Genomic DNA, 14,466 nt, shown 5'->3' with positions numbered 1-14,466 from the left:
AGCATAAAATTGTAATTACTGTGCTTTAAATAATAAACACATTAAATGTTTTTATGCCGTTCTTATGCGAATTAAATATAATTAACGCTGCGATTTTGAGCCATGTGCCTGTTCAGCTAAAAATATGATTCGCATATTAACGCACTTAAATTTCAACAAGAGGAAGATAGAACTTCACATGCAAATTAAAAGCCAATTTGTTATTTAAGTTGTTTAGTTAGTTTTGTTAGTCTTTGCGCTTTGTGCTCGTCTGTTTGCGTTGTTCATTGTGTTGCAAATTGGTGTAAAAAATCCAATTTAGATCCAACCGAGATCTGAGCTGTAGATGAAAGAGAGCAAGAGCGAGAGCATAAAGCGATAAAGAGACAACCCAGCTGATTTTTATTTATATTTATATTTGCTTTCGATTTGATTAGTTATGCTTTGCCACAGAGTTCATTTACCCAGCGACGATGCTCGCAATGTTGCTCTTCTACTACACGTTTCCTCTCTCATTTGCTCTCTTACATAAAATGCCGAAAAATAAAACTTGTCATACATATTCATGAATACATACATATATGTAGGTGCACATAATCAGCTTGTGAGTATATAAGTTGTTATTCTGTTGATTTTGTTATGTTTTCTTTGCTCTGTCAGCTTTTCTTGTTATTGCTATCGAATCGCAATCGGATATTTATATTTCATATTGAAATGACTTTTACTTTTGCCATTGCAGGTTATCACAAAATTAATTTAAAACAAACATTGAGTAGCGATAAAAAGCAATTCACATTTATTGCGTACTTCCTAAAGTGTTTCTGATAACTTTATGGTGCATTGAAAAACTCATTCATTGCATTCGCTTTTCATTATTCTGTTACAATTTAAAACATGTACGCAATTTATTGCTAAAATCAATGGCTTTCGATTGTTTAAATACATTTGCACTTTGAACTGAAATTGATGAAAAGATAGAAATACTTTCCAAGTGCAAAGACTAATCAACAGAGCGGCTTTATTTTCTTTGTTTATCCACAGTTAATAGCTAACCATTATTAATTATAAAAATAGAAAATTATTTTTAAAAACCCACACTCTCTTAACACTATTGTGAGTGACATCTGTGAACGATTACAAATACAACTAAGCAAGGAAATAAATTATGCCAAGTGCTGTAAAAAAGATGATGCAAGTTTCTCGGTTTAATGACACATGAACTTAATTGCAGCCATGAATAGAAAGATTGATTGATTGCTGGAAGAGTGTGATGCTTTGTGTTAAATTCACAATACATTTATTTAAGTGTCAGTCGTCAAAAATTGTCAAGATTTAATGATTAGATTTTAGTCAAGTTGTTGCATTGTAAATTCGTATCTTGATTGGCAGACCCAAGAAATGCGATTCATGTGAGTTTACGTTCGCTGAAAAGCTTTTCCACTGCAAAATATATTTAACAAATTATAAAAAATTTAACTAAAAGTGAGTGCAGTACTTACAGAATGCCCTGCAAAGAAATTTAGTGATTAGATTTCAGTCAATGGGCCAAGTTGTTGCATTGTAAATTCGCATCTTGATGGGCAAACCCAAGAAATGCGATTCATGTGAGTTTACGTTCGCTGAAAAGTTCTTCGACTGCAAAATAGTTTTAATAAATTATTTGAAGTGTAACTAAAAGTGAGTGCAATATTTACAGCATGCCCTACGGAAGAGCTGTAATCATTTTCCGCTTTTAGAAATGCATAAATGCCATCATTCACATCGGACTTGTGCTTGCATCTAAAGTGTCGATCGATATCCTCGCTGAGCAGCTCTTGAGGCGTTATCTCCTGCTGTCCACGACTTTTCTTCTTGGCATTCTTACCTTTATAGTAATACGATTCGGAGTCACTGCGAGCTGATCTCTTTGAATTTTCCTCATGCCGATTGTCTTTGTGCTTCCGTTGCCTTAAGTCAAGCTCACTTTCCACACGCTCCACTCGACATTTTTTGTGTATCTCCGCACGTTCGTGATCTATGCGTAACTTGATCGCTTCCAGCATGGTTATGGGATCAACAGGTTTGGGTTCGTTGGGTACCTGATCGCCAAAGGCTATATGGAAGGCATGATCATTGAAGTTATCCTTGCCACTTAGTGAACTTTGAATGACACCTGGACAATTGCTGTCCAAGACCAAAGACTCAAAGAACAGTGTTTCCGCGCGATGTACAATCAAGTCTTCATCTGAGGAAGGAATTAAAAGTGAGAATATGCCAGTTTTATAATCTTCTACTTACGTTTCATTTGGCTTAAAGGTGTCAAAGATCTAATGGACTTTGCTTCAGCTGCGTTGTCCTGGCAACTTGGCGATTTTTTGCTAGTCAAATTTGGACTCTGCTCAAGTGAACTTTGATTCATGCTCGGATTAGATTGATAAATTGTGCCAGTTCGATAACCACTTGAAGCTTGTGAAGGTTCCCGAAATGTTACCTGTTGCTGTTCGGTGGAAAATGCATTATTATTGAGAACGAATTGAGAACTGCTTTTCAGCTCACAGTTGTTGATTGTTGCTGTTGCATTTGCTGTGTCCCTTGGGGCAACTGCATGTAGCTCGTCTCGTTGTACGTATCGCTCAAATCATGCTAGAATTCCGATTGGCAATTGACAATTCATTTGTGCTCAAATGTGCGCAATAAAGAAGATGTGAACTTTACTTACTCACCTGTATTTGACACGGCATATCCGGATATTGCATTCTCTGTTGTGTTGCTTGACTGGGGACTGATGTTGGCTGAAGGCTCAACAGAGATGAGTTTTCCTTCTTTTTTTTGTTTTACTGCAATTAAAGTCGTGTTTGATGCTTACCTGCTGTGGCATGCAACAAGCTCGATAAGATTGCTGTTGAGCTTGTGTGCGATATGGCGATGGCTGTTGTTGCAGTTGTTGTTGCTGCAGTTGTTGTTGCTGAAGTTGTTGTTGCTGCAATTGTTGTTGAGGCAGTTGTTGCAGCTGTTGTTGTTGCTGCTGTGGTTGACAATACATTGAGCGTTGCAAGCGACGACCCGCATTACCTTGATAATGCGGCTCCATCATTGTGCTATTGAGCGCAGGTTCCTAATCAAAAGATGCATCTAACTTATGTGGGCTTCTCTTTTTACGACAGACAAAAAGCAAAACTCACAAAATCATCAAATTCATCTCGTCGCATAGATCGCATTTGCTGTCTTTGTTGTTGCTGCTGTTGAAATTGTTGTTGCTGTTGCCGCTGCTGTTGTTGTTGCTGTTGTTGTGCTTGCAGTTGTTGCATTTGTTGTTGCCGCTGCCAATCGCCATAGTTCATGCCGATGCCACTGCTGTTATTCATTTGGTATGAAGTCTCCAGACGCTGAGACTCATTGTTGTTGCTGTTGTTGTTGGTTGCAGCCTTGCCACAGCACTAAAGAAGATTGTTTAAAGATGTTTAAGGAAACAAACTATTTCTAACGCCAACATTGTAAGACTATAAGCATAAATTTGAGCATAGAAGAACTCACATTTGAGCAACGTTGAAGAGTTGGCCATTGAGTTGAATCAATAGGCGGAGTCTGTCGTATTGGCTAGATAATAAATAAACATTATTTGATTATTCTAAATACATATAAAATATTATATGATAAATCATCCAAATTGAAAAAATGAATAGCAAGCCAAAGCACAAAACAATACCTTTAGTAAATAGTAAGATATTAATCGGTTCGATTGACCATCTCAGTTATGATTAATTATATGGTATATTTTGAATGTAGTAGCATATTATTACGGTATATTTTAGTATTTTTAGTATTTAAAGGTTGTATATTTTTAATCTATGGTACATTTTCAATGTACATAGTACAAAATATACATCGTGGCAATTTTTGTATTTTTTCAGTATATACTTTCTAAATTTTTTTTTTGTTTTGCTTTTATTCGGTAGCGGAAATCTCGCTGCAAGAACCACTCGACTGCAGCTTTCTTACTTCTAATTTTATTTATATTATATGTTATATGTATTTTTATTAGTCATTTAGTAGCAACTTACAGGTTTTTCATTAGGCTGCAAACCCAAGTAATTGTGGTTGGTTGGCTGAACCGTATGGCACTGAAATTAGCTTATTTATAAAAGCAGACTACGCACAATATACTATATTATAAGAACAAATTACTCACAAATTTATCGGCACCTCTTTGACAATCACGAGAGCCGCCTGAAGGCGCACTCGAAGATCTTCGATTATGCGGATTATCGCGAGTATTCAATATTGGATCGCGGTGTCTCTGATGCAGCTGCATTGTGTTCCATACTTGTGGTGACTACAGAAAATCGTTAAGTAGAAGTAAAGACCATTTTTGTAGATATTTCAAGCTAACCCTCGTATCATTTGAGCTTCCTTGTGTAGGATTTATTAATTGTTGTGGCGTCTTAACAGCTGCTGATGCTGCAGCATTCGCTGGATTGGATCGCATTCTACTTTCACAGTCACATAGATCCTGATCCGAGTCGCAAGTTGCAGCGTTGCGATCTCGCTGCACATTCAGATATCGATTGAGCGCGATGAGCAGTGCATCAGGCACCACAACAGAATTTCTAAGTGTCGTTTTTTTATTATCGTTATTTTATTATCATCACTCCACTTACATGCACTCTATTTTTAAAAATTTGATAAAACACCCGTTGATAAAAAATAGTCCCAAAGCGTTATATTACAAGTATATTAAAATCTTACAAAGTTGAAATCAACTATTGTCAACTTCGTTGCACATTTTACCAGTAATATGTAAAAGAAATACAATTAATAGATTTTGACATAAAAAATTATAAAATCTTCGATAAAATAAGCAAAAGATACAATGTTTACAACTGTCGAAATGTGTTGAAATATATTTTATAAAATTTTTGCTTCACATGTTGCTAACTTAATCAAAGCTTAATATGATTTCTCTTATATATCGAAACTAGTTTATGGCTTCAAAATGAATTTAATATAATAACTATTATTGCTCTTAGAAAAAGAGTTTTAATGTGATTATTCAAAACCAATATTAGGTTAAATATTTCATTATAGAGTATATAAAATGCACAAAAATGTACTCGCATTTTACCACAGAATATAAAATATTGTTTAATTTTGTTAAACAAATATGATGTTGAATTAATGTGGTTATTTAGCTTTCCTCACCGCTCCTCTGTGATTAACAAGCTCACATACTAGTTGACATTCTTATGCACGAAAACAAGATAAAATGTGTGGGTTTTTGTTTAAATTTATTTATTTTTATAGTGAGATTCTCTATCAATATTTTTAACTACATAAATATATATATTTTCTTAAATGCTAATCCATTTTCATCCGTTGTCTTTGGTAACTTTAATACTCTCTATTCTCGCCCCTCGCTCAATCATGTTGGCATCAACAGCAGCAGATCGTCTTTTCATTAGCCAAATGCTGCAGCTCAAAGTGTACAAAGGCCAAATCGTTATTGTTGTTGCACTCTCGATTGCCAATGCAATTGGCAATTGTATCGTGCTGCTCGTTTGACATCTGCAGCCTGGGGCAGCCATCGTGCCACACGGCCAACTGATGCGCCACCTTGCGAGCGTTGGGTGAATGGTGCAAGAAATGCTCATCGAGCTGTGCTAGAAATGTGGGCGTGGCATGCACATTACGCGTGAAATCCAATTCATGCAAACTCGCCGCCTGACTGACAATGAAGTGGAGCAACGCACGCGCCACTTGCGGCTGCTGTGGCAGCCACTTGATGCTGCCATCGGTCGCATCATAGTGCACCATCAACTGTGAGTGCCATGCGAATCGATGCAGTCGCAGCACTCTCAAGTGGCCTTGCAGCACTCGCAGCAAGCTGCCATCCAGTTGACATTGCAAATTCAATGCCACAATTTGACAGGCGACAGCGGCATCGTCATCGTCATCGTCATCCGCTGTTGCTTCACTCTCCTCATCCTCATCCTCAATCGCATCCCTATCAACTTGCAACGCCGCGAGGCAGGCGGATATGGTAGCTGTGGCCACAGCAGCGCCAACAACAGCACCGACAGCATTTGCCTTGCCTTTGTCAGCGTCGGCGACGATGTCGCGACTGCAGCAAAGGAAGCCTGTCAATTGCCGCAGCTGTGGCAGCCGTGCAATTTCCGTGGCAGTTGCACGCACCGCGCACGATGGCAATTTCAGGCACTGCAATGTTTGACAATATGCCACGTTGGCCAACTCAGCAATTGAAACTGGAGTTGTGCTGCACAAGCAGCCACTGTTTCGGCCGCCTGGCAACAGCTCGAACACCGTTAGTTGCCTCAGCTGGGCAAAGAGTGTGACCAGATCCGCGGGCGTTATACCCAAACAGGCGCCAAGTTGCAACTGGACAATGTTCGGTGCGACAACAACACGCGGCAATTGTTCCAACAGCATCGCGTTACATTGCGCAAAGCTTATCCGCTGTATGTCGCTCAATTGCTGCTGTTGTTTACCTGCTGCTTCTCCACCTCGGATCGTCAGCCAGTGCTGTAGTCCCTCGGTGCTGGCGTCGAGATTAAGCAGTGCTCGTGTCATGCCAGCCATGTGTGTCAGCAGTTGACTCTGCTCGCTGGCGCTTAGCAACTTTAATTGCGGCTCCAGTTGCCAATCGAACTCATCGGCGTATTTGCGTTGCCAAATATGCAGCACCAGCTGCTCGAATCGTCCACCCAACTGCATGAGCATGAATTGGTCTCTAATTGGGATTTGGCCACAGATCAACAGCAGGCAATCATCGTTGAGTGTTGTCAGCGTTGTTCCAGCTGCAGCTTCTGCAACAAACATTATGTCAGTAGTAGGCTATTTAGTTAGCATTCGCATTTTGTGCACTTTACCTTGCCGCCTTAGCTGCATTCTGTTTGTGTGTTCTGTGTGCTCTCTCGATAACTCGACGTTGTCAACTGACTCACTGCGTGGCCAATACTCTGGCCCGGCACAACAATCCGCACCCCTGTTTTGAATCACAGTCTCAGTCTCAGTCTGAGTCGCAGTCGCAGTCAGCTGCAGTTGCTGTCGCTCGCTCAACTACCACAATAACAAACTCAAAGCAGTTTGCCGCTCCAGCTGTGAGTGAGGCGTACGATGAGTTCGACATCAACACCACCAACAACATACCGCACAGTGGGGTGTAAGCGCTCTTTTTTGAAGATAAAGCATAATGCAAAAAAAAAAGATTACTTTACATTTTCAAATGAACATCTATTGTATTATTAAGAAATTAAGAAACAAAAAAAAATCTATAAGGTTTAAAAGATTATATCAAATAATTGTACGAACAATATTGATTTCTTAAGAAATTACTTTTATTATTTTTGTACTAATTCTTTGTGGAATTTTCTTTATTTTTGTAATTTATATAAATATCACATTATCGTCTTATAAATTTGAAGTTTATTATAATTATTTATTGTTTCACAGTTTTCTTTTTATAGAAATGTTAAATTGAGAACATTTGCGGTTTTAAATTATTATTATAAGAGAAAAAAACGAGACATGACGAAACATATAATATTTCTAAATTTGAAATAATTAAATCTAATGGTTTGCTGATATTTTTATAAAACTAACAGTTTCCTTAAAAATATTAAACAGAAAAATTGAATTCAAAAATGATTTATTTTATTTAAAAATAAATACATATCAGAATCGCATGTGAAATATTTATAAAGTATTAACCATTAAAACTAACAGATGTCTTAACATCGATTAAAAGAAATGTTGTAGTACAATTATATAAAACGTTAGAAGTGTATGCCTCCATAATATCATGGGTTTCGAATTCAAAGATATAAAATACAGTAAAACACTTAAGCTAGTATAGAAAACTACTATATACATTTTTTCATATAATCATTTCGCATTTCTCACATAAAATGAGTTTCAAGTGCCATCCAATTGCATTCGTACCACTGTGCCGCTGTTGGTGGTGGTGTATTCGCTGCGCTACAAAAATAAATGCAACCCCTGGCCAGGCGAACGCCCGCTCAAAGTGCGTTCTTGAAGCGGGATATGGGTCGCTCCTCGTTACTCGCTCCTCATTCCTCATTCCTCGCTCTTTGCTTTGTGCTCTTCGACCCCCCGCGCTTCTTTAGTGCTGCGCTTCATATGGCATTGCGATTGTTTTTTATCGCATATGAAGTGCAGAGTTCTGGGTGCTATTTTTAAAAGCAACGATAAGTACCAGAACATATGGTAGGACTAGAAGTTGCAGCGGGCAGTAAATGAGAGAGTTACATGCTGAACAAAACACAGATCACAATGCTAGAGTTGCTTTTTTTACATCAATAGGAATTTAAGGCTACTTTAGTCAGTCATGATTTGTGTTTAGCACAAAAATTCGGAGTAATAAAATTTCACTCGATTTCTCAAAAATCAACTATTTCGGCCTGTTCAAAATTCTCAACTTGGCGATGGCAACACGCAGTGTTGAGTCGCAAAAGTGCGACGATGTCTACAAATATCCGCTGCGAGATTTGTCCCAGAATGCAGCAGCAGCACAACAACAACAACTTTGCTGCAACATCAGCGACAACAACAACACCGATGAGGCAAACCATCGTGGTCGTAGCACCAAATATAATTCGTTGTGCTGGCATCTGAGTCTTGTCATGCTGGTGAGCACCGTCGTCCTCGCACTGCTCTGGACAATCTATCTCAGTTTAGATTATTACTCCTGCTCGCTGGAACAACGTTTCGCCCATATGCGACGGGATTTCATGCTGGTCGAACAGCGTCGTCGCCTGGGCGGCAAATTGAAGTTGTCGGCACTCGAAGGACTGGCCAACGATCGCCTGTTGGCCATCAAGCAGAACGACGAGGATGTGCATCACATATGGAACGATTATCAGCTAAGGTCATACTATCTTAGCAGTTACAAGATCAATGAAACCGATCTTTATACTGTGCTGCGTGCGATGCCAAAAGGTGGATTGTTGCATGTTCACGACTTTGGTTTGTTCAACACAGAATTGCTGATCAATCGTACCTATCATCCGGATCTGTGGACTTGTGTGACTCGCAATGGTGTCTTTGAGGAGTTTCGCTTCGCACGTCGTCGCCCCAACACGCATTCCAAAGGTGAATACGCATGTCAATGGGTTTTGTTGGACGATTTGCGCAGTCAGGGTAAAACGCACCATGAGCACAAGCTGAGAAAGATGTTGTCTATGAATGGACATAACTTTAAGAACTCTAGCCACATGGCTGGTCACCTGAGACGTGCTCAACGCCTCATTTACGGATTGGTTAGTTTTCGCCCTTTGTTTCCTTCGTTGTTGATGCACATGCTCGAGGAAGTCTATGCTGATGGTATCAACTACATCGAACTGCGCTCCGCGCTGCCAATAGTGAGTAGTGAAAGAGTAGAGAAAGATGTGTTTATATTCTATACTGCTGCCCACAGTTGTATGATTTGGATGATACGAATTATACCATCTGGGATACGGTCTCTGCTTACTATGTCGCATCCAAGCTATTCCGCACCAATCACGAGGATTTCTTTGGCTTGAAGTTGATCTATGCTCCAGCGCGTCACAGCAGTCAAAGCCAGCTGAAAAGCTATCTAGACAATGCTCGATTTCTTCAGGTAGCATTTGAGGGGCGAATTTCCCTTTCTAATAGTGAAGTGAAAGTATTCAATCTCATTTTCTGCTACACAGACACAATTCCCGAATTTCGTTGTTGGTTTCGATTTAAACAGCTTTGGCGACGAATGCCACCAGCCAACGCTGGGCACACAAGTTCAATTGTTGCACGCTTCGAAGCAATTGGACTTTTACTTTCATGCCGGCGAATCACGTTGTCCGACTGGTGAATCGCATGCAAATCTCGTTGATGCCATGTTGTTGGGCAGCAAACGCATTGGCAATCCAATCAATTTGCCGCAGCATCCGGAAGTCCAGAGGACAACAAAACTACTGAAGATGACGGCGGAAGTGTGTCCGCTTTCCAACTATTATCTACAATATGTCAACGATTTCGGTCAGCATCCGGCGGCATCTCTGATTGCCTCTGGCCATCCCATTGTTGTGGGCTCGGATTATCCAAGCTTTTGGAATGCCGCCCCCCTTACTGATGATTTCTATGTGACCTTCGTGGGCATTGCCAATCAGCAGGCCAATCTCCGTCTGCTCAAGCAGCTGGCCATCAATTCGCTGCAGTTCAGCGCATTGCATGACATTGATAAGCGTAAAGCACACGCTCAGTGGCAATGCAGTTGGAACAATTGGATCGAAACTTTAATGGGTCAAAGTTGATAGTATTTCCCTACTTCCCTTATTTAGTTTAACGAATGTGCCAAATTTTTATTAGGAAAAACAATTTTGTTTGTTCTGAAATCTATGGAATTTATATAGCTATACTATCAACTTTTATTCAATGCTGGATTTTATTTTTGCTGGTATACTCGGAGAGGTTTATCTGGTTCCAATTTGTGTAGTTTCTGTCACGTTTTTGTTGATTGTAAATCGTTTCGCTAATTTTGGCAGGCCATTAAAATAGGTACAAGGAGCAAGTGCTTTCCTCACTCATATTTATTTTTAAAACTGTTAGTAATGCATTCCAAAGTAGTTTTACTCTACTAAAGTTCGCTTAAGCTTCGTAATTGAATTTCTTCATAGAGGCAATTATTGGTCAGAAGTTGGCTGCCACTTTTCTTATTTTGCCCACATGATTCACATTTCAAAAATTTAAACTGCAGTTAAAGAATGTAGACTATACGTGAAATTTGCTCGTCATAGCAAGTTTATATTACGGTCATAAATTAGTCAGTTCCCCAAGATATCCATGAGCACTCTCAAATTTCCCAATCTCTCATTGATTAGTATATAATTCTTGAATTGATGAAATTGATTGACGTGCGACGTACGACGAACGACGATTAGATCGCAATCTTGTTGAGATGCGGATAAGGATACTTAAGAGTGGGTAAATAGTCATCATCATTGGTCAATAAAGTAAATTGGGCTCTTGTCGGATTACGTTGAAATCTAATCTCTGTCATTCGCGGCCATAAATCAAGATGCCTGTCACGATTAAAGGCAGTTGCCAGGGTGAGAACTGAGTGGACGCAGGAAACGCTTTTTCAATCAGATTTTTAGCTGCGGCTATCGCCAAAAAAAAAAGAATGTTCAAGCAGCACGTGTTAAATCAAAGATAATGCCAAAACCACTTGAACTAGTCTTTTATTTCATTATGTTTTTAGATAACAGCAAACTAAGCGTACGACACGCGAAATTGGACAACAAAATCAGACATTGTCCGGTGCGAGTTACTCAGTTGTTCCACGGACATTGACGCGAACAGAAGCTCCAGTAAATCGCATAAATAAATTGAGATCGGGAAAACAATGCAACAACGCTTCAATCTAATCGCTCTGCTGAGCCTCTGTCTCTGTCTTGGCCTGGCTGAGTCACGCACGCGACCCAAAGCATTGCCCATTACGAAGTACGTTTATACTACGGGCAGCTCATCGCACGTGGAGAGTCTGTTGGGCACTTCGCGCCCCAGTCCCGAGGCTTATAAGACGGTGAGGAATGCTTTTGCCCACTACGAGGAGTCGCGATCATTGGGCTACGATCTGGAGCTGGACTCACGTGAAGTTCAGGCCAATGCCACAATAATGACGGCCAAGATCAACGAGTATGCAGAGGGAGAAATTACGCCGCATCTGTTTAATCCATCGCAGCACATCTTCAAGGTGCTGGATGCCATCAATAAGACCGAATTGTTCCAGCTGCTGAGGCACATGCCCAAAGGCGCAGTGTTGCATGCTCATGACACGGCTTTGGCCAGCACAAAAGTCCTCATCGAACTGACCTACAAGGCTGATCTTTGGATTTGCCAGCAAACTGGCGATCTGAGTGCTGAGGCCATGCGTTTTGCCAAAGAAAAGCCAGCTGCTTTGACGGATGCCGGACAGAACTGTGATTGGAGTTTGCTCTCCGATGTGCGAAGGGAGCGTGGAGCCGAAGCAGTTGATGAATATTTGTCCGAACGTCTGACACTTTATCCTACCACGGACTTTTTGGACAACAACGATGCATGGACGAAGTTCATGAAGATCTTTGCGCTCCTCGACGGTCTGTTGATGTACGCACCTGTCTGGGGTGAATACTACTACAAGGCCCTGGAAGAATTCTTGGCTGATGGAGTGCAGTATCTGGAATTCCGTACCCTGTTGCCAACGGTGAGTTTGAAATAAAAATAATTAAGATCGAAAAAGTAGAGTGTGCTTGACTATAAGACATCTGCTATACAATTTCAATAAAAGCAAAACCGCGTGGTAAAATATACTACTAAATCAATATAATGAAATAATACTATATTTCGTATATCGATATACTACTTTAAAATATACGAAAGTATTATACGAAAATAATACTAAATTATTCCAAAAGCTACATTTCTTATATTCATATACTACTACATTCAAAATATACCATAAAGTACACTCAAATCACCTAGAATAAAAACATAAGTACTTCAGTATTAATATCACCTCTACAATTACAGCTCTATGATTTGGAAGGCACTGTTTATACGCCTCTGGACACTGTGCGCATCTATGTGGAAACTCTGAATGAATTCATGTCAAAGTCAGAGAACTCCGCTTTCATTGGCTCTCGCATGATCTATGCTCCACTCCGAAACACAGATACAGAAGGCATGTTGGGCTACATCAATACACTTAAAGAGATTAAGGTAAATTTGCACTGCACTCAACTCGCTCGGACTGCAATTAATTGTTTATTGATTTTGCAGGAGAAGTATCCCGATTTCTTGGCTGGCTTCGATTTGGTGGGTCAAGAGGAATTGGGCAAACCCTTGAACGTATTTATTGATCAGCTGCTGCAAGTGCCCGATGACATTGATTTCTATTTCCATGCCGGTGAGACAAACTGGTTTGGTTCCACAACCGATGAGAATCTCATTGATGCCTTGTTGCTGGGCACAAAACGCATTGGTCACGGATTTGGGCTGGTCAAACATCCCGTTGTGTTGGACCTGGTCAAGAAACTAAACGTCGCCATCGAAGTCAGCCCGGTGTCGAATCAAGTGCTGCAGTTGGTCAGCGATTTCCGCAATCATCCGTGTGCACAATTCTTCGCTGATGGCTATCCCGTTGTCATCTCCTCGGATGATCCATCATTCTGGAAGGCCACCCCACTGTCGCATGACTTTTACATTGCCTTCCTGGGCATTGCATCGCAGCATGCGGATCTGCGGCTGCTGAAGAAATTGGCACTCAACTCCATCCAATACAGTTCGCTGAGTGCGGATGCCAAGTACGATGCGCTGAGCAAGTGGCAATTGAAGTGGGATGAGTTCCTGGACTATGTGAACAATGTTTCGCCAAATGGTGCGTCCTCCAGTCTATACCTAGATTGACTAGCACGGGTGGTGACAGCGCTTCTGGTCGCGTTCTCTCTCCTCAACGCCGTCCGGTTGTGTTAGTCTGTAAAGCCTGTTCCGTCTTCCTTTTCTAATCCCATTTCCTCTTCCTGCTTTCCTTTCTTAATCCTCAATCTATGTATATTTATGCTCCTAACACCAAGTTACTTATCCTCCCTCTCTCTATCTATTCACACGCATGCTCATTACGATCTATACATCCATCTAGGCTATTAAATAATTGATTAGTTTTTAATCGTTTGTCTATCGTTTATCGCATTAGGTGCTACTTCGTACTCGTCACACGGTCAATCCATTATAGGTACATAAGAGAATTTACCATTTAAATAGTTAATCGATAATACACACACACACATACTATGTGTCTTTATGATGCATTGGAGCAATCAAACAGCATTTGCACTAAACTACATATACTTGTTATTGTATTTGAATAAAGAGCTCGGCTTATTTCATACACCTACAACCCACGTTTTGAGTTTACTACTTGTACTTAGCAAGCAACTACTTACTAGCCACAATTCATGGCCATGTCAGTCGGTTCAGTCAGATTTGCTAAAAGGAAACCTCAGCATTAATGCTAATGAGTTATGCAGCCAAGCGAGCACTTTGCCTCGCTCTCTCTCTAGAGATGACCAAGTGTTTCCATCGATGACTACGGAGATGCCAGGGGAATAAATATAATGTGACATTACCCATTCTATTTAATAACGGAATTTCAGTGAGTGGAGCTGCACAGCAAATTTTAGCATATAATAATTTATAGTGTTATAATATTATCAACGAAATGTTTCAAGACTTTTTATTTATTGACATCGGATTTCAATAAGTTGTTCTTAGTCGAATTAATAAATATAATAAAAAAATGTTAGCTTCATCACAAGTATTATTTATACAGAAAAAAGATTTAATACTTTTTGTTCAATAATTTGTATGAATCATTTAAATGGGATTCTGGAAGATCAAATTTGATTTCACATTAAATGCAATTAATATTCTGTAGCTGAAACAAACAATTGAGTTAAGCAGACTGTCACAATTTGAAAC

The 14,466-nt window shown here is 40.0% G+C and overlaps 4 protein-coding genes across 6 annotated transcripts in view; 2 read left to right on the top strand and 2 right to left on the bottom strand.

Moving 5' to 3' along the window:
* The window catches only part of LOC132788424 (adenosine deaminase 2), a 50,422-nt gene extending 36,519 nt beyond the window's left edge, over positions 1–13,903 (top strand). For both annotated transcript variants that reach the window (XM_060795849.1, XM_060795848.1), the window contains exons 2-5: positions 11,210–12,193; positions 12,520–12,708; positions 12,769–13,366; positions 13,682–13,903. In XM_060795849.1, the coding sequence (XP_060651832.1) occupies positions 11,354–12,193; positions 12,520–12,708; positions 12,769–13,366; positions 13,682–13,728 (1,674 nt within the window). In that variant the 5' untranslated portion in view covers positions 11,210–11,353 and the 3' untranslated portion in view covers positions 13,729–13,903. The remainder of the gene's footprint in view (positions 1–11,209; positions 12,194–12,519; positions 12,709–12,768; positions 13,367–13,681) is intronic.
* LOC132792249 (putative uncharacterized protein DDB_G0271606) lies at positions 1,260–4,820 on the bottom strand. 2 transcript variants are annotated; one of them, XM_060801523.1, is made up of 13 exons: positions 4,617–4,814; positions 4,349–4,565; positions 4,148–4,291; positions 4,020–4,079; positions 3,493–3,555; positions 3,141–3,395; positions 2,825–3,073; positions 2,682–2,750; positions 2,515–2,601; positions 2,257–2,455; positions 1,674–2,203; positions 1,479–1,614; positions 1,260–1,419 (listed from the first exon to the last, which is right to left on the bottom strand). In XM_060801523.1, the coding sequence occupies exons 2-12, from the start codon at positions 4,442–4,444 to the stop codon at positions 1,513–1,515; spliced, it is 1,854 nt and encodes a 617-aa protein (XP_060657506.1). In that variant the 5' UTR covers positions 4,445–4,565; positions 4,617–4,814; the 3' UTR covers positions 1,260–1,419; positions 1,479–1,512. The 2 variants fall into 2 exon arrangements, with proteins under 2 accessions (XP_060657506.1, XP_060657507.1); XM_060801524.1 differs by lacking the exons at positions 1,260–1,419; positions 1,479–1,614; positions 1,674–2,203; positions 2,257–2,455 and having other exon boundaries at positions 2,678–2,750; positions 4,617–4,820.
* LOC132790482 (uncharacterized) lies at positions 5,174–7,119 on the bottom strand. The gene is made up of 2 exons (XM_060799013.1): positions 6,843–7,119; positions 5,174–6,779 (listed from the first exon to the last, which is right to left on the bottom strand). The coding sequence occupies exons 1-2, from the start codon at positions 6,859–6,861 to the stop codon at positions 5,389–5,391; spliced, it is 1,410 nt and encodes a 469-aa protein (XP_060654996.1). The 5' UTR covers positions 6,862–7,119; the 3' UTR covers positions 5,174–5,388.
* On the top strand, positions 8,308–10,379 carry LOC132788423 (adenosine deaminase 2). Its single transcript, XM_060795847.1, has 3 exons — positions 8,308–9,353; positions 9,410–9,592; positions 9,666–10,379. The coding sequence occupies exons 1-3, from the start codon at positions 8,418–8,420 to the stop codon at positions 10,260–10,262; spliced, it is 1,716 nt and encodes a 571-aa protein (XP_060651830.1). The 5' UTR covers positions 8,308–8,417; the 3' UTR covers positions 10,263–10,379.
* Positions 13,904–14,466: the final 563 nt, after the last annotated feature.

This window comes from Drosophila nasuta, chromosome 3, assembly GCF_023558535.2.
Source record: "Drosophila nasuta strain 15112-1781.00 chromosome 3, ASM2355853v1, whole genome shotgun sequence".
Classification (NCBI taxonomy): Eukaryota; Metazoa; Arthropoda; class Insecta; order Diptera; family Drosophilidae; genus Drosophila; species Drosophila nasuta.
The sequence above is the reverse complement of the archived record's forward strand: the minus strand, read 5'-3'. Positions and strand labels throughout refer to the sequence as shown.